This window comes from Barbus barbus (assembly GCF_936440315.1).
Source record: "Barbus barbus genome assembly, chromosome: 22".
Lineage (NCBI taxonomy): Eukaryota > Metazoa > Chordata > Actinopteri > Cypriniformes > Cyprinidae > Barbus > Barbus barbus.
Genome location: NC_136750.1, coordinates 20,726,561 through 20,749,669, shown reverse-complemented (window position 1 = coordinate 20,749,669; position 23,109 = coordinate 20,726,561). Strand labels below are relative to the sequence as shown.

Below are 23,109 nucleotides of genomic sequence, written 5' to 3'. Positions count from 1 at the left end.
ACTTCTGTGGTCTGTGCTTGTTTTTAGGTCTCATTCTGACAAATCAAACAAAGTTAGCATGAACCATGGTTTCTGTAGGTCATAAAAAGGTCTTTAAAAATTTTAATTCTCCTTTTCACAAATGATGACCTTAAAAGGTCTTAAATCAGAGCAGAAAGTCTTAAATTAATAGTCATGCCATTAAATGTTGCAAATGTTGCTAAAAGTAAATATCTTCCTCTGTGTTTGTCTGCTTTTCTATCCATAAATCAAGATACATTTACTCTAGGAAGGAAAAGTATGCAAATGTGTTTTCCTTTTGAACTTTTCTGAGCCCAGTGGTGGATAGTTGTTCTGGTTTTAGCTAGCCAACTGTATCTTACAGCTGTATACTATTGCCATATGGACGTTACTTTGACACACTGACCTTTGTCCGATGACACATTACTTCCTAATTGTCCCCCTGAAGCATACATTTTTTTATGAAGCTGCTTTGAAACGTAATCAATTTGAATTGTATTACATTGATCTGACAGTAGGGGGCGACATTGCAGTATTTTAAAGTCTGAGCCCATACAAGTGCACTAGTCTTTTAAACGCACGTACATGTATGAGTAGTGACATTATGCTTTCACTACTTTTTCCCCCCTCTCTCTTGATCCAACATCTTTGAATATATTCCAGATAATACTTTTTTCTTACCCCATTTGAAGTGTGAATAAATTTCAAAACATGAATGACAGCAAAGATTCTTATGAAACTAGTTTTTGGCAGTGTTACAGTAGGGGTGTCCCTGTCCTTCCTTTGTGACCTCACATGGCGCAGGTGCTCTAAAGTTGTGTAAGATGAGCAAACTAAACCCTAGCCTATTATTCAAATCCTGCAAGCCTTAGCGGAATTTGACTGGTCAACAGAAAGCTGACCAGTCAATGTTTGGAGGGGAAAAAGTCTTGATTTTTGTGAAAGCATAAAGAGGAATGTATAAGACATTATGTATATGGCATGAGCACTCATTGTTTAAGAGTAGTGAGTTTTTTACACTTTTAATATGTTCCCTTTGTTTATTTGGTCTCTTTTTATCTGTATCTATTTAAATGTTACATAGTTTCAGCATACATTTGTAATCAGGATTAAGGATACAAATATTAGCCACTGTTTAGTCATGTCATGAGTGAAAAAAGTGTTTAGTAGAAAATAATGGCTCGACTGGGGAAGGCTTGACAGCGCTTCCCAGATCTAAACAGTTCTGTTTCCCGTCTGTTCCCACTCTGTCCCTTTTTCTGTCGAGCACAGCGATTAAAAACTTTCTTTGTTCAGTCATGGGTGGGCGGTTCAAATGATATCAACATTCCAGAAAAGCTCAGCATTCTCAGGAACAGAATTTCTCCTCCCCAGTTGCTTGCTTCCCTTAAACCTACTGAAATTTCTACCGTCTCCTTTAATCTCCATCTCTTTCTTTTTCTCACCATTTAGTTGGATGGCATGCTTACATAACTAGTCAAAGTAATCCCTACCAGCCCTCCCCCACTGTCCTGTACCCACTGGTTTAAACTCAAACAGCAACGGTGGGACCACTAATATCTGCTGGGATTATCAGTGAAGAAGCCATATAGCCTTTAATCTTTAACCGTAAACATGCCAACATAAGGATCTTAATTGCACATAAAGGAAGCAAGATTGACTGAACACAAGTTCAGAAGAGATCAGCAAGTCATTCATAAGTCGCACAAGTATGCACGGAAACATTTGGTTCTGATAGACTTCATTGAATAGAGGCATTGTTAGTACAGATTATCATTAGCAGAGAGGCTGCAGTGAGTTGGAGAATGTGGATAATATTAGTTCCAGAGGAAAACATCATAGTCTAGATAGTTTGTGGTCATGGACTGTATCCAAAATTTGCAAATAGAAACTGTGCAAGATCAAATGTTGCCTGAGCGTTGAGGCCAGTTTTATCTTAAGTAGGCTGTACATACATTTATTTTACTCAATAGGTGCCAAAATATTCCAACATCTGCATCGTCTAGAATAGGGTTTGTCAAAAGAGGGAAAATAATAGTTTATAAAATATTAAATATTTAAATATTATATTAAATTTAATTTTAAAAGATAGCGTTTAGAAAAATTGCTTTCTAACGCTGGTATCTTGTATAAAACATTGACGGGGTATCTGTGAGTTAAAAAAAGATTCAGTACAATGTGAACTTAAAAGTAAATATTTTCCATACAGTTTCATAATTCTTTGTGTCGAGTCCTATGACAGTATGAATGTCAGTTATCTAAGTTATGTCTTTATAATATCTTTTTTCTCTAATTTTAAATGGTCCCTTTTTTTGTTATTATAACATTTGAGGTTCAGAAAGTTTGAGAGCCCCTGTTCTAGTGTAACTCCACTTACTACATTGTCACACAATGATTGCAATGATTTTTATATAATGTGAAAAAGGAATGGCTACATTCAGGAGTTTGCTGACAGGGCAGTTTCAAGCAGTGATGATGTGAGAGCAGGAGCACTCTGGGATTTTAATACACTAAGGGAAAGAGAAAAATAGACTGTGACTAAATGCTGTTTTGAATCATCAGTGGGGCACCCTGGTTGCTACCGTGGCTAAAGGAGGGGCCACTCCCATTCCTCCATCTGCTCTGCTGCAGAGCTGTAAACAATGATGTCATTTCCTCTCAGGGGCTGAGTTGGCAATTTTGGAAGCTTAAAAGAGTACAGGGCTAATTTACAGTAAGAGTGCTACTGTCATTTCACAGTCAGTTATTTGCGGCTAATCTAAGCATGTTAAAATATGCCTGTCATGTATCTAACAAATGACTCATAATTAGTCATTATTAATATACAACTACAGGTGTGGGCAGGTGATGTTTAATCTTTATTGACACATTTCCAGAGGTGTGTCTAGTCTGCCGTCATAGACAATGATGGTACTTTTGTATTAGTTTCCATTGCCATGATATGATCAGCACATTATCACCTACTTTCAACACTTTCTAAATACAGTGGCTGCCTATTACTGATAACTGCTAATGTGATTCTGGTAATGTCTGACAGAGGCATGAATAATTTGTGTTGTTTTCCTACCATTTGTAACTATGGAACAAACTGCATGCAAACATTTAAAATAATACACTATGGTGTGTGCATATGGGATTTTGAACGAATATGTTTATTTAAAGCAATGTCACAGTAATGAATGGTGAATTCAGATACACCACTGAACCAAAGTTTTTATTATGCTCACTAAAGCTAAAATGCTAATATTGTGAAATATTATTTCAATTAAAAAAATATTATTTATTAATTTGAAAGCGAAGTTCAATTTCCAGCAGCCATTAATCTAGTCTTCATTGTCACAAGCTCCTTCTAATATTATAAATGTCTTTGCTGTCATTTTTGATCAATTTAATGTGTTCTTGCTGAATAAAATAATAATAATTATTATTATTATAATTATTAATCTTTCCCCAAACTTTTGAATGGTAGTATATCATAGTTTCTGAAGGATCATGTGACCCCGAAGAGCTTGAAAATACTGAAAACATACTGTAATAATTTAGCTGAATTTATCTATATGAAAAAAAAGTAAATAAAACAGAGATACACCACAATGTTCTTGTGTTGTATTAAAGAAATTTGCCTTACGGAAACATTATTTATTCAGTGTACATAGTGTATAAAAGCTGTGCAAACTTTTCCATGTCTCATAAAACAAACTGCACATGCAAATGAAATGCACTAAACCACTCCGATCATGAGAACTGACACGTAGAACAGTTTATAGTGGTCACCAGTAATACAATAGGACACCTAGCAGTAGTACTCAGTGGCAGGTAAAGGTATCTCAGTTCATTCTAGACGGGGAACTCTCAGGAGTCCTCCATCAATAAATAATTGAAAAACTTTTAAGTAGACAGACAGTAAAAAATAGACTGACATGGGAAAAGGAACTATTTGTTTAATTAAAGCACGTCACAGACTATTTAAATCACTGACACACCTTTATTACACAAGGTGGTCTCATTGTTACCTTTACGTAATCCATTGAAATCCTGTACATTACACAAAGTCGTGAACTATTTTGTTGATGTCCTCTTTTGAATAGGATATTTTTTTACAGAACTGATAAGAATAGAGTAAGTTTTTTCAACCTGTTGTTGGACAAAACTTAATAAAATAGTTTAGAATTACATGATCTTGGACCTTTATACAGTGCATAGGCCTACCCTCAGCCTCGTTTTCATCCGCTTTTTAATTCAGCATGGCGTCTAAATTGATTAAAGTATATGGAATCATATGTTGAATAAATCAGTGACCTAATATAGTATTTTTTAAAAAATCAAGGACTGATGGGGCTAGATTTCTTTAAAAGCAGAATAACAGAAATGTTGCAAATAAAACGTGCTGTAAATATGGTGATTGTTTTATTAACATGTGGAATCTAAAAACATAATAAAAAGCTACATCTGGTTTTATTGGAACATTTTACACTACACTTTGGGTGTCAGGGATCACGTTGAAGCGTATTCTCATCATCACTCGTCTGATGTTGACCCAACGTTGTTCTCCTTCCCGCGTTCATGTGGCTAAAGCGCGTTCACGCAGTCTTGTAGCAGCGTTCCCGTGAAAAATATATGTGCACAGCTTCAGTCAGTGCGCGTCACCGAGACTGCCGGGCGACAGCAGCGTCTCTTTTTTAGCGAATGTGGAAACACAAACATCCAGACGATTAACGGACATATAACCTAACGCGGATCTACGTGTAGTGGATTCTTTTTTTAATTGTTCAGTTTGGCAGCAGAAGGATATTTTTCTGGAGGTAAGTGCAGTGTTTAAATCCCTCGTTCGAGGATAATGGCTCTGTTGTTGATTTTACTAGGCTTAGCGTGCTAGCTAGCTCAAAAGCGGCTAGCCGACCATGCTATCAACCCTTTTGCTGTGTTCCTCCTCAAAACACATTTTATGTGACCCATTTTTCTGCTAACACGATACGATTCCTGGTGTGGTTCGTAACCAGTCACAAAATGTTTTTTAATTCTACCAAGCGCTGAGATTTGGCCCATGTAAGTTACGTTAGCCATTATTAGCCCGGCTTTGCTAACTTTCTATGCTTATGCTAAACGAGAGACACTGTTTGTGTGATGAAATGAAATATAACCATTGTAGTGCTTTCTAATCTTAATAGTAGGATGCATAGATGCAGACACGCCATTTGTGTTTATTCTTTTAGTCCCAAACTTGAGGCCTCGTAAATTGAGATTGAATCTTTGACTGACAGATAGCTAGATGCTGTATTAATCTCAGCATGCAAAATGCAGTGTAAAAGCAACCTGGCATTATCTACACGTGTTAACGTTATATACACAGACAACGTCAGCTGGGTCAGCATGTGATTTAGTAACCTTTTTTTCACTGTTATGGTCAATATAATCTGTAATGATGATGATTTAGAAATCAGTCATAAAGAAAACATGCACAAAGCTAGCAGTCAACCGACCCTTGTTTTGGAGTCTCTAGTCTACACGACTCTCTCAGACTCAAGATGTTACAGTAAAATCGTAAAGAAGCGTAATGTCATGAATGCCCGTGTCTCTGCTACACACAGGCTTTATTTTAAGCTTCCGCGCTCTCAGACTCCTTGATCTTTGCAGCTCGATCATCACATCACTCCAGTTTGTTTACAACGCTGCTTCAATTTGCCATGGATATGTTGCATCTTTGTTGCGAGTCTGAATTGAGCTGTACTGTTTTTGTTGTTCTTTATCCTTAAAGATCCATTTAAGCACCTCCCCTATCGATTACCGTAATTGAGGTTAAGTTGCAGCTGGTTGAAGCAATAGTTAGATAGAATAGGGTCAAATCCCTTCTGTAACTAACCTTATTCTACTATAAAGGTAAGGTAAGGTTGTTGTAAATACTTGATATTTTTCCTGCATAGAATAAATAGGTTTTAAGAGAACCTTCAGGCTGTTTTTTTTTTCTTAAACAGCTAAACCTGCATCTATCTGGGATTAATTATTTGCCCATAGGCATTTCTATTGGTTTGATGAAAATGCCTGGAAAGGCACAGGATTAAAAATGCATAAAGCCTTCTACTTTGGTGTTTGGACACCATTAGATTTGTGTTTCTTTGTGTCCAGGTACTTGGAAATGCAATCCTCCTCTTTCATTTTCCCCACACACCTCAGCAGTGAACTAGAGATCATGTTATGGCGCATTCTTCACAAAGTTATTGATTGTTTATCTCTGCTTTTGTTGGTACACCAGCTCTACAGATATTTGTGTTCTTTAGTAAGATGTTCACAAGGCCATGTTCAATCCAGCCTTTCAAGCAGAGATTAACCCATTTATTTTCACCAACAGGTAATAGCAGCAATTATTACAGTTATAATAAATGATTATTATTGTTGTTGTTATGTGAGAAAATATACTTAGTAAATAATTGACTTATGCATTTATTTTTGCATTCTAAATGAGTCTACCTATTTAATATTATTTATTTATTGGTATTGCTAATGCCTAGATTTAACATATGTTGACTTGCAAGACATCTGTTCCTTTTAAGTGGCATTGTTGGGTGTTATTCTATATTGGTGGTCCCAATATAACCATAAAAAGAGGAAAAGTGTAAATATTGGTAAAAAACATTAAACCATTTATCCGTCTCACTCTACTTAGTGCAGTGTTGTGCAACTAAATATTTGCCTAAAAAATCATGTGGTTGTTGGGACATTTGGATCATTTCAATCAATGTCTGGAGTTATTTTATTGTGACTTATGTTTTCAACCTGTTTTTGTGGGGCAGTACACACGTGGTCAGACAAACTTGGTTGCCCCCCACAGAAATGGCATCTATCTTTTAGAGTTAGACTCCTCAGCTTCAGGGTAACGATGAGGTAACCTGAGCCTTTTTAGAATAGCTGAAACAGGAGTATAGAGCAGGGATAGACCATTTCACACTCTCTGGTCCATTGCCTCTCTCTTCCACCTCTTATACTTGTGTACACACAACACTGTTCTCTTTACCCTCTTGTGCCACCAATATGTCTCCTGGATAATCGCTACAGGATCATAATTCTGGTCGACCATCTGTCTGAGTGAAGCAGACAAGAAGCCTGATTGTTTACGTTGTGTACATGCATGGAGGTGGGTCGATTCAGTCTTCCCACTGCATCTCAGTGTTCTTTCTCCTTGACAACAATCAATTTGCACATTTCTAGCTTAGCATGTTTTGGATTAATTTGTTGCATTTACTTCTAATAATTGTGCTTTTGTTCATTTAAATAGTGTTACTGTTATTAGCCTACTTGAGGTTTGCTTGGCTCTGAGATTCTGCTTTGCAAAAGAGCGCAGAACATGCTGATGTTTTTAGTTTGTCATTTATTCATCTGATGTGCAGTGTCTAAGACAGTTCAAAGTATGCTTTTCAGCTTGTGGAATAGACACTTTAATTGGCAAGAATCTGACATTTGTGTCCTGTGAAGATGATTGAGGATGACATCTTTTGTATTTTGACACTGAACAGAGACTCAAACCCTCTTACGTAAATGACAACACAAATGCACTAAATGCCTCGTTGTTTGTCTGGGTGCCCACAGCAATTGAATGGTTATAGCTGCTTGTTATCTTAACTTAACAGCCCCTTGCCCAGAGCTCTAGCTGTATATAGAGTTACAGGACAGAGTGCTAATGGACTCTGTCCATGTAGAAGATATCTTAGAGAAGAGCAGGAGATAATGGATGGGATAGAATCGTTAATGAAGTGTGCATGTTATGCTTCATTTCCCCCTGTTTGTCTTCAGATGGAGAAGCTTCTGTTTCACTTTTGAGTGTGTGGCCCAATTGGAGACGAGCGCATTGAAGATGGTCCTGCAGATGTAGTCTGTTAGATGGTGTAGTTGTAGTAATGTGTTCTTAAATAAAGGATAAACTTTTGTCTTTCATATTTGTATGCCTGAGATCAATTCCGTTCTGCTTATTGTATGCTGTTTAATTGTTTATGGTTTTGATATTCACACCAAATTATATGTGATGTGGATGTCCTGTTGTCGGTGCATGTTTACAATGTTTTTGGATTGTGTAAAAGCCTTCTGTTATGACAGGCTTAGGGCAAAATGATCTGTATCTCGTGCAAAACAACTGCACTGATGATTGTAGATTCAACATGAGTGATATGTGATTTTTTTATTTTTTCCCCTTAAATTGTTTTCCACTGGAAAATTCCACTTGTTTTGCATCCCGACTATAGAGGAGTAGAGCTCTGCTGTTTATTCTACCTGGAGCTCTATGACCTGCATGTAAATATCATGCCTGAGCCCTCATTTAGATGGAAATGCTGAGCAGAATCTCTGCCCTACCCTCAGCCCTTTTGTTTACAAGTGCTTGTCCTGTGTTGATTGGAGATTTGTACCATTAACAAATCATTCTGCTGTCAGCATATGATCTGGGCCCATGGGGGCAGTGTGGAGCACATGGTGCATTGGTTTCCAGAGCTCAACTATAATTGACCTATCAAGGGAGCATATGAGTCCTTTTATATATCAGTTTGGAATTGATTTGAGTATTTTTTGTGTGTGTGTGTATATATATATATATATAATTTTTTTTTTTTATATAATAAAAATATTAGAATATTATATTATTGTTATGTATGGGTGATGACACTCACTGTGGATGTATAATTTTACTCAAAAATATAAAAAACATAAAAGATGCAGTTCATAAAGTCAGATTTACTGATGAATTCAGGAGATGATTATACAATTTCTGTGATCTCTTCTGTTTCTGCATTTAAAATTCATACTTTGTAATACTGTAATGAAGGACAAAAATGTAAAAGAATTAAATATTTGGGGAAAATCAAAGTCCGCTTAATAAATATTAATTTTATAATACCATTTTGTTGTCAAGTGATAGTATTTAAAAGATTTTTCCTTTTTGTCGAATAAGACACTTTGGCCATTGACATAAGGCATTTTTCCTTGTATCCGTGCAGACAGGTTGGTGAGAAATTACAATAAGCACCTTTAACACAGAACAGGATGCCTGTTTCAGTCGCACTGTAGGTGGGGCAGGACTGAGCAAAACCCATTTCACATGCGTGAACCCTCACATCTGCCCTTTCAAATGATAATGTTGCAACACTGGAACAAAAGACTTGGCAAATGGTCTTTGACAATTTTCAAAGGCTTTCATTTATTTTGTAGGTCCATCATTGTATTTAACAGCTCTATGATTAACAGATGTTTTTACATAAATAGGAAAAGGCTGTCTGAAGAACCTAAAGATGAACACCATTTGTTGTGACTGTAATGGCAAGGATTTTAATATGACGTTTCATGAGCACAGCTTTGTGGAATTTAATGTTTTGGTTGCCCTGTTATCACTAGCTAAATCTACAGGGCATGTTTTGACTGAGGCGAGGGACCAAAGGTCACACGAGACAGTCAGAGCCCTGTAGTGTCACACTGAAACGCAGATGGGGGTTGTTGTCCAGGCCTTAATGTCAGTTTCAAGAACAGAAAGGTCAGATTGTTTTTATCAGCCTTATTCTAGGCATGTTGGGTGTGCGCTAGGGTATTTTGGGTAGTGTTGAGAGGTGATACTTAGTGGTGTATGATGTGGCTCTGAGCTTCTTTATAGCAGTTAAGATTGGCAGTATTGAATTTGTTGTAATGTACCACATTCTCTCTCTCTTACAAAGGTATTAAAGTGCCTGTAAAGCTGCACTGCTCAGTATTTGTGGGTTTGTTAGTGCTGTTTATGAGCAGCCTGTTTGATCGTTGAGTGTTTTGTTTAAGTTGCCAGCTGTTGTAGAGGTGCCATGCTGTAAAATCTCTTTGTCTGGGAGACATGAATAGAGGCAGCGGCAAGAGGAGGAGCTGTGTAATCTGACACGGCTGGGCCCATGAGCCGGTCCCACTCCTACTTCTCCTCCCCCTCAGAGAGAGAGAGAACCAGAGAGAGCGAGCACGCAGACAGTGGTGACTGTGCAGGCGGGACTCTCTCCTTCTTTCTGTGGTCATTCTGAGAGTGCTCCTCTGTGCAACAGCATGCTTCTTCCCTCTCCGTTTTCTTCACTTGTAGAGCTGACGGGGTACTCTGGAAGTCCTGGGAGTGGTCTATCTCAAACAAGTCTTGGAATGTGCTTATAGAGGGGGAAAAGCCTGACAACTTGACTCCTTAACCCTGTTTTTAGTCTTTTTGCCTCTTTCTGGAGATTGCTGCTGGATGTCTCCTTCCAGGCACTGGAATCTGGATCTACTTGTGTAACATTCCTTGACTACAGCTTTTTTTTTTTTTCCACACTTTCTGCTCCACCAACTTTCTTGTGCTCGTCCTGGGCTGTTCTTTACTTAAGAAAACGTCTTTTAAAACACATCTACTGTTCTACATTTTGATAAACACTTGTTGGAATTACGCAGAGTGTGAGAGTGTAGGTGTTTTGTGACTCATCCCTTCCTCCTTTGGGGGATTGGGGGTGGGGATACCTTACCGTGGCCCTAGGCGACCTGTTGGACCTGCTGCGTTTCTATCTTAAGCTGCTCTTAGAAGACTGTAGGAAAACGAGCGTGAAACGGAAAAGGAGGGACCATCACGTACGGGCCCTTTTGTTTTTATGGAAAGAGCATGATGAAGAGTCAATCTGCTCCCCATGTCGGCTACTATTAGACTACAGCCTGTGTACTCATGGAAGGGGGTGCTCAAGCTCTTCTCTTGCATAGCGGCCAGAACTGCTAGTAAACCTAAAGGTAACAGAACCATGCTTGCATTGTTTACTACCACCACTAACTTTACTAACTGAGAGGAAAACCATTTCATTGGTTTCTGATTCGCTTTTCCCCAAAATGAAAGCTCTGTTCTCATTTAGTAACCTTAATGTCGTTCAATACCTGAATGACTTTCTTCTGTGGAATGCAAAAAGATATTTAAAAAAAAGTTTTAACTGTTTGCCGACTCCATACCATGAAAGTCATGAGTCCAAAACAACATTGGACAACATTCTTGAATGGATGATATAACACTGAAACATTTTAACATGTGACATAAACCAGAAGACATTCAATACATTAAAAACACATTCATATGTAGTATTCCCTTTTTGTGTAAAAATAAGAAAACCAATCCATTAACAGTTGCTGTCCTTTGGGCCTCTTGTAACATTTCTCTACTGTGGACAAAGAAGGGAAAGTTGTCTATTTTGAGAGAACACTTATTATTAGTTTTTTTTGCTCTGTTTGTTTTAAAATGCCGATTTCCCTCCCATCCTTGATTTTATTTTATTTGTATGTGTGCATTTGTGGAAAGCTTGAGTCTAAGCCATGGAAGCGTGGCTTCAATGAAGCTGTCATCAGATCTGCTGTGTGCATTGTTCCAGTGTTTTGTACTCAGCTGTGCATTTGTTCACTCCATTAGTAGTGTAGACTAGAATACACATGGGTTTTGGGTTGGTGTGGGGGGCTGAACATTAAAGTGGGACAGTACAGTGAGGGCAAGCTGTGACTTGTCGATCTACTAAGGCAACTCTGACTCTCAGACTGGAGGATCATGTATTTCTGTGTCTTGTATATGGGTAGATGACATAACACATTTTCATTGTCTCTTCATATTTTTTTTTTTTTTTTAACATCTGGAAATAATAAAGAATAATCTGCACTTTATCATCAATTTAAACTTCTCAATTTAGCCTAATTATGCAATTTTGAGGTTAATTAAAAATGTAGCCACCTTCATGAACTGAGTAGCAAATTTTCATTAAATTAAAGAAATGTTTGTTTTTTGGAAACAATATTTCTAAAAAAAAAAAAAAACACACCTTGTGTAAATGTTATTTATAGAAAAATAAATATTTCCATAGTTTCCATAAATATTTCCAAGTTTCCATAGTTAGGCTACTTCAAATAAAATATTTACAATGCATTTTTGATTGTATTGTATGCATTTTTCTTTAGGTCAGATTACATGACTATTAAAATGAAATGTTGCTTAAAACTAGTGACTAGCCTAGTTACCGCATCTGAAATCATACATTTTCCATTCAAATAATCTCCTTCAAAAAATATAAATATAACACAAATTCTAAATGTGAAAAAAAACAATCCATGTCCACTTGTCAACTACCCACAGTACATTTCTATGCCTGTATCTTATCCTACCTTTTTTTTTTTTTTTTTTTTTTTTTTTAAGCCAAAGCTTTTTGCTGGTGGCTAAATGGCTGCATTAGTTTTTTGTATGGCATAGAATTGATCCCGAGATTTGGTACATTGAGACAGGTCACTGTATGACTCATGAATGGATTCATAACTTAATCATGAGATTCTCATACTAGCAGAAGAGTCAATTATGATTGCTGATATCAAAGCAAAATCGAGTTTTCAGCTTTTAAGTCCCTGTTGGCTTTTGGTCATGCTGATCCATGATATTGACCAACTGCCAGATTTAGACTTCTACATCTCTTAAACTGCTGAATAATTTCACCAGATACTTTAATGCATATTGATCGACCTTCCATTTTGAATGGCTTCTGATGATATATCGAAGTGTGGCCTAATGCGGGGAAATCAATGTGAAGCCCAGACGCTGTTGTGCTGTGCATTAGTCCTGCCCACCATGTGCATCAGCTTTAACCGGCTTCACGTTAGAAAGGCTAAAAATTAGGGATGCACGATATTGGAATTCTGCCGATATTCGATATGCCGATATTTTTCAACTCACTTTGGCCGATATCGATGCCGATACCGATATATTTCCTTTTGTTTGGAAACAACACCAAGTCTCTCCTGTGCAGAAATTATAAGCAAAATATTATTGGTTAGTTTTTAACAAGAACTTATTTATTAGAATTAAATAAAAAATAATAAAGGTTTTTTAACAGTACATTGAAGCTTTGAAAATAAATATAAATCAACTATATCAATCGCTGCATTTTTTCCCCCAGAAAGATGCAGTATTAACCCTAATATTTTATTTTAAGATTTAACATTTGTAGATGGTCTAAAACAAAAGAGTTGTAAAAATTCTGAAAATCTATTAGAGCTCATGATTTGTTTAAAAAATAAAACGTTACACATTAATGAATAAATCAGTATATATAAAATTATTTAATTTACAAGTGTCATGTTTGTGATTTTGTTTTTTTCATGTAAGCTATAGCTTCTGACCATTAACCATACTTATTTTATTACATCAATCACTGCTTTATGTAATCAGAAACACAGTCTAAATGTTATTTGTGTAGGCTATTTTACTTTTAATTTAATTAGAAGTAGGCCAACTGCACCCCTACTATTAAAACTACTTACCGAACGGGCATTAGGACCTGGGGGAGGCTGTCACTGCTGCCCCTGCTTGTGCTATAACTGTTTACTCTATCCCACACCGAACGCGTCTTTCTGTACATGCCTTCACACATTAAATGCAGCGATCCAAAACAGTCAATCTATTCATCATTCAGACAAAACTTTGCTTCAAGAATGAGCCACATTGCTGACGTGATCTAATCGCTAGCACACCCTGAGCACATGCGAGTTAACCCCTTCCCCTTATCGGCAAGACATATCGGCATAATTTTGCATGTCAGGCCGATGCCGATATTTACATTTAAAGTAATTATCGGCCGATTTCGATATCAGTCCGATAATATCGTGCATCCCTACTAAAAATGGTATAAATCTGTATTCATAGGGCCACTGAAAGGAGGTTAGTTGGAGGGGTGTGTCTGTTTCTTAACTTCATGGTATGGAGAAATATCTGTTCTACTTGTTTTGTACCTGTATTGTTCCCAGTTTCATTGACTCTTCTGTTATCATAATTTATAATACAGTTGCTATATTAAAAACAAAAGTTGTTATGTTTAGTCATTTTTTTGTTTGGTTACGCAATGAATGAACTTACTAGCTGTGAGACCTGATTTTCACCTTTCTTCTTCGTGGAAAAACCAAACACTCACCTATAAAATAAACCAGAAAAGCAGCTCAACAGTTGGAAAACAAACATGGGTAGATCTAGAGTGTCTTCGTTGTATTTTACAAAACTAACCAAACCTTCTCTCTCTCTTTGCGTTCTCTATCATTCCAGAGGTCCACACATTTCAAGGAAAGAAGAAAGACATACTTGGGAATCATATGGACGAAGGCAAGTATTCAATTTTATGTTCTCACTGTGCGAGTTCTGTTATTGTATTTTTAGACCATGCAATGTTTAGGTTATCCAAACAGAGACTACTGCCAATGTGCAGGCCTTTGGAAATGTAGAATCGTTGAATCTTGCAACAGGGTTGGGTTTTTCTTGGATGTGACTCTCCATTTTATGTTCAGCTGATGTTTAGTTCAGCTTCAGTTCATAGGGATGTGCAAGGGTTCTTAGTAAATTGAGAAATATCTGAGGAAAGATGGATAATAAGGGCTTGTGCTTATATTCACTCTCAGTCACCATCCGGAAAGCAGGACGCATCTGTACCATCAGACTTCCAGACCCTCTGAGCCTGTGTTACCACAGGCAACTATTAGACATTGCAAAGTGGCCCATCTCTTACAAAACTAACTTTGGTGGGTTACACCACATTGCCATCGTTTTGGCCTTAATCTCTTCATCCACCAAAGCCTTGCATACTGAACTTCTTGTCTGTGCCTTCCATCAATTTTAGAAGGACTTCTTCCAGAGAACTGTGTTCAAGAACGCGGTTTGCTAATGAAACCAGACCAAAAGCAGTTAATTTTATTGCAACGTGTCCCAGAATGTATCCCACAAACCCCTTCTGCAGTCTTACATGTGTACAGTACAAGCTAGTTTCCATAGCAATATAAGCCTCATAGAGAAATTGAAAGAGCTAGTCAAACTCTAATCGTAAATCTTTTATAACCCACAAAAGTTTTATTATCCATTTTGAGTACTGCTTTCAGATCTCAGGAATAAAACTAATTCCCATTACAGAATGTTGCAGACCACTAACCACATTACAGAGACTGCAGCAAGCTTAAATCCAATGGTGACACCTACTGAGTGAACAAAGCGCTTGACCACGAACATCTCAATGGAGTCTGGCAGCAGACCACATGATTACTGTACCTGATTAAACACCAAGCCAGAGTTTAATGAAACTTTTGTTAACCCTAAAAATGTGCTAACCCTTTTTATCTAATGTCATTAATTAGTGATATCATCAGTTTGTGAGTCTGCGAATGGATATTAGACTGTTCTGCCTCACGCTTTTCAAAGTGCTGCATTGTATAAAACTGTTCAAGTGTTTCATTAATGTAGGTTTTTGTCACAGAGGTTAGTTATTCAACTTTTGTACTGTCTAAACAAGATGCAGGTCAACTCTTTAATTTTCTCGTTGTGAATATTTTTACTATGAAATTGTTTCTGTGCCTCTTCAATGGTTATTTAATCAGTGCCCTTAAATGAACAGAACCTGCTTCTTGATTTTAACTAGGTTTTTACTTTTATGTGCAGTTATAAAATTTAATTGTTACATCAATTACAATATGGAATTGAATGTTCAATTGTGTATTCAGGCAATGCATATTTTTCATCTCAGAAATGCCTTGAGAGTTTTGTTTTCAAAAGTTTCAACTCATGTTTGTCATGTCTCATCAGAAACCAACCCATATCTCTTACCAGACATGTGGAGTCCCAGCTCATGCTCCAGGCATGACAAACTTGGGTTGCAGTTTTTATATTTGAATTCGTCAGCAAACATTAGAATATTTGAGATGTGACTACATTGCAATTATCTGTCCTGACTTGGAGATGAGTGACGACTCCAGAGATTTAGCTTTTTGCTCTTGCTGCTGGGTATGGTATATTGTTACTCTTGTTTTTTTCTTTTTCTTCATCTTTAAAGCAAGATGTGTGTGTGTGTGTCTATCGTTCTATGATGTCATTGAAAATTGTTTGCCATAGTCATTTGAAAATTGTTCGCCATAGTCATTTGAAAATTGTTCGCCATATTCTAGCTTGCAAATAATCACGACTCAATGGAAACCAAATGCTTTGTTCACTCAGGTCATAGTGTTGGGTTGACTTGAACTCTCTGTAACCGTTGGCTGAAGAATTCTGTAACCCCAGAAACATATTGGACAAAAGTATACAAATGCAGGTACAAATCTTGGCCAAAGCATTGAAAGCATGTTGTACATACTATAGGTTCTTAGATTACGTTACTGTAGTGGTAACAGTACTTTCAATTGTCAGTGCCATTAGACCAGATGTGTTTTTATTTAGTAACTAGCTGTAAACATGTCGACAGGTTAACTTGTGTTGACCTTGTATAGCTAAAAGTGTTTTGTTCCCATACTTTCACATAAGTTTGTTCACAAGCTTTTTTTGTTCTTTGGATTTAAGACTTGACTATGACATGTCATCTGTATTTTTTTTTTTTTATTGACTCAGCTCAGCACTAGTGCTGATGATACTCTCAGCATTAATGCTGATGTTTTTGCTGAGGCTCCATTGATTTGATGTACTAAAGTTACCTGGCCTAACTGTCTACCTGAGACACACAAATAGCAGTCTTGGGTATTGCAGCTTCAGCTTGTGCAGTGTAGGACAGTTGCATTGCCATTTGCCTTTTGTTCTGTCTTCCTAACGCCATTAGAAGACCTGACAACGAGCTCTAACCACTTCCTCTGGGGTTACAGGATTTCCTGTTATATGTGATGGACTGCAAACTTTCCACTGACAAAGCCGCTCAGCTCTGCTGGAGAAAAGAGACACACCACAGTTCTTTTGATTCCCAGACGAAGAACTTTACAAAGAAAAATCAGCAATGCCACAAGGGCTTCTACCACTCTTACTTTCTTCTAAAGTTTTAAACCAGTCCTTAGAAGTGAAAGTTTTTTAGTTTTTTTTTTTTTAAACCCAAGTTTTATGTGCCATATAATTTCTACTATTTATGTGCCATATAATTTCTCGCTTTCTAGACTCGCTTTTGGCACAGTGGACTAAAAAGGAAAACAAATGGCAAACGGTCACAATATACATTATAGTTTTCCAAAAGAATAACCCAAATTGGATAAAGTTTTTTTTAAACATTGCATTGATGAATTGACACTTATTCTTGCTCATTACACTGGTTAAATTAAGATAAGACTAGTCGGATGAACATAATGTTTGAACATGCTGCTCTGGAATGCGTCTCTGCCCCCCTCAAGAAACAAATTTCTGATTGATTGATATTTAGCTTTGGCAGAAGTAGCATATTTTGCCTGCCAACCACAACTTATAAACTTATAGTCAGTGTCCATAAATAATTATTTCTCACAGTTCAAGCATTATCTGAAACTCCAACTCTAAATTTGACAGGACCTATATGGTTGCTTTCCCTTCTAATTCATTAACACTTTTTCCTCTTAGACACATGCATCACTTCAGCTGTCATTAAAACCTCAGCTTAATGGAGCAACAATGTCGTAACAGACTGTTTCATGGTGGGAGGTTGGCCTGCTGTCTCTTTGGCTCAACGTCAAGCAGACGTCTTTGCTTCTCTTATTGTATCAGTGACAACTGCTCTGGAAATAAGTGCACATCTCAACATGAGCCAGTTGTGTCCAGTCCTGTTCCTGGAGGGCCAACATCCTGCAGAGTTCAGCACCAACCTGTCTGGAAGTTTCTAATAATCCTCAAGACCTAGATTAGCTGGTTCAGATGTGTTTAATTGGGTTAGAGTTAAACTGCACGTTGGCCCTCCAGCAGCAAGACTGGACACCCCTGACATAAGTACCCAGGTGATCGCCTGTAAAATGTTTCTCTACATTTGTAACATAATTTGGGGGCTTGTCCGGGATTTGACCGCGCACATCATGCACTCAAGCAAGAATCATACATGCACAACATGACTTACCCAAGTTGGACAGTGTTCCTGTTACAGTACAGGATTGTGCTAGCAACATCAAGGTTATGGGTTTGGTTCTTGTTGATGTACAAATATATCTTGAATATAGTGTTACTTTGATGAAGTGATGATGTAAAACATGTCCCTGCATTAGTCTTTGTTGTTCTAGGACCTAAAGCTAACCCTTTTCCTTCTGACTGGTTGATAGAGATGTTCCAGGACCAAAGCATGATGATCCAGGAACATGTGTAAATTAAGCATCTATATATATTTGTTGCCACTTCAAATCTTTCTGGTCTTTGACTACAAGCCTAGAAAGGCATTGAGGACGTAGTGCTAGCTCTTGTGCTTGGGTTAATTTTGGCCTCAGTTGTTACACTCCAAGAGCTGCTCAGTGAGGAGGCTAAAAATACTTAGGGCTTTATCAGAGCAGATGTGTTTACTAGCAGATTCTAAGCCACCTACATGCACACACAGAGCTCGTCGTCTATCCACACCCCCACCCTCTTTTCTGGCACTGTCCTTATTCCTCCATATGAGATGATTTACTGTGCTCTGATCCTGCCACGCTGCTCCTTTGTGCTGTAGTCTCTTAATTAATGTCCATGTTAAATCTCCAATTAGTCTTTTTCATTTGCTCCCCAGTGCTGATTTACAGTTGCTCTTGTGCTTCCTATTGACTGATGTGTAGATGTAGGTTATAATAGTAGGCTGTTACACCCTCCTTCTGTTATGCATTAGGAAAGAATCCATCCCAAGTCTTATACATTTCTCCACAGGTTGTCCCATACACATACACCCTTCTCACTGCAGCTTGTTGCCATAGGAACAGTCCTAAATCAGACATGCACCTCTAGTCTTCTGAGTCCACACTCCATGTCTGGCTTTTTTTTTTTAAATGAAGCATGAAGATTTGTGCATTTTAGTCGTGCCAGAAATAGCTGCCCCAAGCCTTCCCCAGAGGCCCACGTTATCAGTGGCACTGGACTGGTATGTCTATGAGCCACTCAGGAAGAGCAGGCCTCAGCGCTGCTGAGACTCTTTCATAGCTTTATTTGGAGTTCACACTGGTTGAATCAGCAGAAACATGTACCTTTTACCCAGAGGCTACATTTTAAAATGTCTACTGCTTTATGTTCAGACAGCAGAGGTGCTCAGGTCAGGGCATTAGATGCCAGCTGGTCTATGTTGTCATGCATAATGGAGTTCAGCTGCAGTTGGATTTGGTGTAAATGCATGTACCTCCATTTCCTTCTGGCTGTTTGTGGTAGCCATGCTAACTCGCTTTTCTGTCTCCCTCTGTTCTTCAGAAATGAGTCGCCAGACTGCCACAGCGCTGCCCACAGGAACCTCTAAGTGTCCCCCTTCTCAGCGCGTCCCTACCTTGTCGGGCACCACCGCATCCAACAGCGACCTCGCCAGCCTGTTCGAGTGCCCGGTCTGTTTTGACTATGTGCTGCCGCCCATCCTGCAGTGCCAGAGTGGCCACTTGGTTTGTAGCAACTGCCGGCCCAAACTCACCTGCTGCCCCACCTGCAGAGGCCCTCTTGGTTCAATCCGCAATTTGGCTATGGAGAAAGTGGCCAACTCAGTGCTTTTCCCATGCAAGTATGCCTCATCGGGCTGCGAAGTCACCCTACCGCACACAGACAAGGCTGAACACGAGGAGCTTTGTGAATTCCGGCCATACTCTTGCCCCTGTCCTGGCGCCTCCTGCAAGTGGCAGGGATCTCTCGACGCCGTCATGCCCCACTTGCTGCACCAGCACAAGTCCATAACCACGCTACAAGGTGAGGATATTGTCTTCCTGGCCACAGACATCAACTTGCCAGGGGCGGTGGACTGGGTCATGATGCAGTCATGCTTCGGCTTCCATTTTATGCTTGTGCTGGAGAAGCAGGAGAAATATGATGGCCACCAGCAGTTCTTTGCCATCGTGCAGCTGATTGGCACACGGAAACAGGCGGAAAACTTTGCCTACCGGCTGGAGTTGAACGGCCACCGGCGGCGACTCACCTGGGAGGCCACGCCACGTTCCATTCACGAGGGCATCGCCACCGCTATCATGAACAGTGACTGCCTTGTGTTTGACACCTCCATTGCTCAGCTGTTTGCAGAGAATGGCAACCTGGGCATCAACGTCACCATATCCATGTGCTGAGGACTAACAGCTGTGCATACTTGAACGCATACACAAACATGAAACCAGACATTTCAATACACCGCAGGATACCTTGAGTTGTGCTTGGGGGACAGGGGAGTAGCTAACCTAGGGAACTTTTTGCTGTTGTTCGTTACGAGTAGTCATCAAAAAAAAACAAAAAACTTATTGGTTGGAGCTTGGCACGTCCAACCAGAACTCCTGGGTTCTCAGTTTTATGCTATAATATAAGTTAAATAATTGATGTATTCTACATTTTTGAGAGCAACATTCATTGTCGGAAAGCCACGTTTGTGGAATGGACATTTGCAAATGTGGCATTTGGAACGAGGGTTTGAGGAACGGCACGCTGAGCTGGATGGCGGTTGGGAATATTGATCAATTCTGGGGTGGGTTTGCTCAATGCGCAACCCTTAGAGCAAGTTTTTGTTCGTTCTGTTGTTGTTTCCCAAGACGTTTTGCATTTGTTCAGATAAAACACTAACTTTTATGTTCAAATATTAGGTTTTGTTTTATTCTAATATTGTCCCCCCACCCCTTTTTTGTTCCCTTTAATTTTTCCTACCTTGAGTATGATACAGAAAGGTTCTGGTAATTGGTGCATGACCACTGGATAAGTTATAACAAGTCCAGATTTCATTTTAGAAGTCTTGTTTGTTTCTGCCTGTCGCTGCAGTGTTTCTCCTGTTTGTTTTTGAAGGGATGGCTTGGCACACGCACATCAAGCCAGGTTATAAAAGCCACACTTCTTTGTTTTTTTTATATCAAGTACTCTTAAAAGATATATACAAGTTGTACAGTATGTGTGAGATCATAAGTTTTGTTTCCTAACCTGAAAGCCCTCAATTACAGACACTGGAGCAAACACTGCATTGAATATCAGGCTAGGAACCAGGGCAATTAATACAGTTATTATAATGAGATTGTCATAATTATCATTTAGTAATGACTTATAAGAAAATGGAATGAAAAAGGCTGTTGTAACCTTGTGGCTAATCTTCAGTGTTTGTAGATAGTGTTGTTCTTCAGAAGACATCCGTGTCTTTTCTCTTTTTGTAAGTCGACATTTTTGTTGTTGTTCTTTTGTATGTCTGTATTTGTTTTTTTTTCAAGGATAGGGTGAAGCAAAGCCAAACATCTCTGTGGATACATTGTACTGTTGCTAGTCCTGATCTATAATTTTATTTGTTTGTTTTGTTCTATTTTGCCAGTAAATAAATCTATCTTTTTCATACCCTCTGTGAATTTTTCTCACTGTTCATTCTAAATTACAGCTGATGGTAATGCTGGCTTCATGGATCCTTGCTCCCTTGCTTTTAACAACATATAAACCTTATGACACGTGAACCTAAAACCAGAATGTTACTTTACAACTGATGTTAAATTGCATTGTGTGCAACATTAATTTAATGTTAAGCATGTTTTTAATTTCATGACTTTTTAGGAATGTTTTCAAATCCTATTGAAGAAAATGAATGGGAAAAATTCCGAACCAAGACTGTTATTATTGTTTTGCTCTGTTTCCTCTTATGTACTGCTAAGATCAGAATTAATGATATGTATTGTCCTCATAACATGATCATCCTGGGAGGATTTTTACGGTCAAGCGAAAATGTGTCGCCAACATTGCGTAATGGAACTACAAGAATGATTTTTCAAATAGCTTTCTGCGTTTTCCCCATCTTCCACTGGTTAAGCCCCAAGCTCATAATATTGGTAGAGCCGATGTTGTTGGTTAGGATGCTCAAACAAGTTGTGGTAGATTTCATGGAGCTCAACCTATATATATCCTATAGCTTTCTCTACACACTTTAGCTTTAAACAGGCTGTTTTCCAGGACCAAAGTGTGTGGAAACGACCCTTCATGTGGAACTGACAGACTGAAGTGAAAGTGGCTAGTCTATCTTACAATGTTTCCAAACACGCCTCATATTTTCAGGCCAGAGCTGTCATGCAGGTATTACAGTCATCAAGAATGCATTAAAGCAGGTCAAATGTCCGCTTTGTCTGCTGTACACCATATCAAATTATATTCACGGCAACTGCAAAATTAAGCAAAAGAGTGTGTTTTAGTTGTCAAGCTGAGTCACTACTACAGCGTTTCAGTTGTCCCAGTAGCACAGACAAATGGTACACTGCTGGCAATATTTTCTCTATTGTAAGTTTTAATTGTAACATTATACAAAACTATGAAATCACATTTATTATTCTGACATGACCAAATGTATGCAAAACTCTGATCCAACAAGAAGTAAATATAAATAGTCAGACAATGTGCTATTCTATGAACAACACTGCAAAGGAGACACTGTAAACTGCTTGTGACGTCTTAAAGGAAGAATGAGGCTTGTGGTTGCTACCAATTCTAGAAACATTTCCTGTAGTGACACAATGACTTTTCTGGCAGTTATTTAATGCTAACCTCCATTTGTTTGACATATCTAAATTTATTCCTTTAAATTGTACAGTTGTCAACATTTAAATTTTTCAGTTTTCATATTTAAGAACTTTGACTTTCATTAGTCCAATTCATTTAATGAAAAACACTCTTGGTTAAATCACAATTTTCAACAACAAAAAGTGTATTTGTATAATTATCTACAATATCAACATCTCAAAAATTGTCAGACCAACTTTTGTTGTCAGTTCTACAGGAACGTAATGATACTCTTACAATCTGTCAACAACAATCATCTGTAATTAAATCAAATGAATTAGAGGAAAATTAATATAGGCTTGAATAAAACTGATTTGCTAGCATTCAGTGCTTAAGGTGAGAGTAAGTGCTTTGTGTTATGCTTCCTATGAGGAAAAAAAAAAAAAAAGTCGGGCTCGTGAGTTTGTCTAGCAGCTACAATTTCAGAGTTTGCTGGCAACTTGTGGATGACGGACAGCCATGGGAAACCCACCATCAAAGGCCGCATTCAGGACTTCATCCAGAGTGCTGGCGAAAACAAAATCCAGGTCAGCTCGCACATGAGCAGGTATCTCCTCTAGATCTTTCTCATTGCGCTTGGGGATGATAACTCGTTTCAGATTGGCTCGATGAGCTGCCAAGACTTTATCCTTTATACCTCCCACCTGTAGAGAGACAAGATATATCTTGTGAGATATCAGCAACTTCTAATGATA

The 23,109-nt window shown here is 38.3% G+C and overlaps 2 protein-coding genes across 6 annotated transcripts in view; one reads left to right on the top strand and one right to left on the bottom strand.

Moving 5' to 3' along the window:
* Positions 1 to 4,475: 4,475 nt before the first annotated feature.
* Positions 4,476 to 21,976, top strand: LOC306888453 (E3 ubiquitin-protein ligase Siah1). 5 transcript variants are annotated; one of them, XM_079446763.1, is made up of 4 exons: positions 4,632 to 4,802; positions 14,060 to 14,116; positions 15,989 to 16,082; positions 19,127 to 21,465. In XM_079446763.1, the coding sequence occupies exon 4, from the start codon at positions 19,129 to 19,131 to the stop codon at positions 19,975 to 19,977; it is 849 nt and encodes a 282-aa protein (XP_079302889.1). In that variant the 5' UTR covers positions 4,632 to 4,802; positions 14,060 to 14,116; positions 15,989 to 16,082; positions 19,127 to 19,128; the 3' UTR covers positions 19,978 to 21,465. The 5 variants fall into 5 exon arrangements, with proteins under 5 accessions (XP_079302888.1, XP_079302889.1, XP_079302887.1 ...); XM_079446764.1 differs by lacking the exon at positions 4,632 to 4,802 and adding an exon at positions 9,942 to 10,734; XM_079446762.1 differs by lacking the exon at positions 15,989 to 16,082 and having other exon boundaries at positions 4,476 to 4,802; positions 19,127 to 21,976.
* LOC306888452 (lon protease homolog 2, peroxisomal-like) overlaps positions 21,190 to 23,109 on the bottom strand; it is a 31,164-nt gene continuing 29,244 nt past the window's right edge. The window contains exon 15 of the mRNA XM_079446760.1: positions 21,190 to 23,058. Coding sequence (XP_079302886.1) covers positions 22,837 to 23,058 — 222 coding nt within the window. The 3' untranslated portion in view covers positions 21,190 to 22,836. The remainder of the gene's footprint in view (positions 23,059 to 23,109) is intronic.

Coding starts and splice junctions, on each gene's coding strand:
- LOC306888453 (XM_079446761.1), top strand. CDS start 10,638: ATGTCGGCTACTATTAGACTACAGCCTGTGTACTCATGGAAGGGGGTG. Junction 10,735..14,059: donor AACTGCTAGTAAACCTAAAG/GTAACAGAACCA, acceptor CTATCATTCCAG/AGGTCCACACATTTCAAGGA. Junction 14,117..19,126: donor TGGGAATCATATGGACGAAG/GCAAGTATTCAA, acceptor TCTGTTCTTCAG/AAATGAGTCGCCAGACTGCC.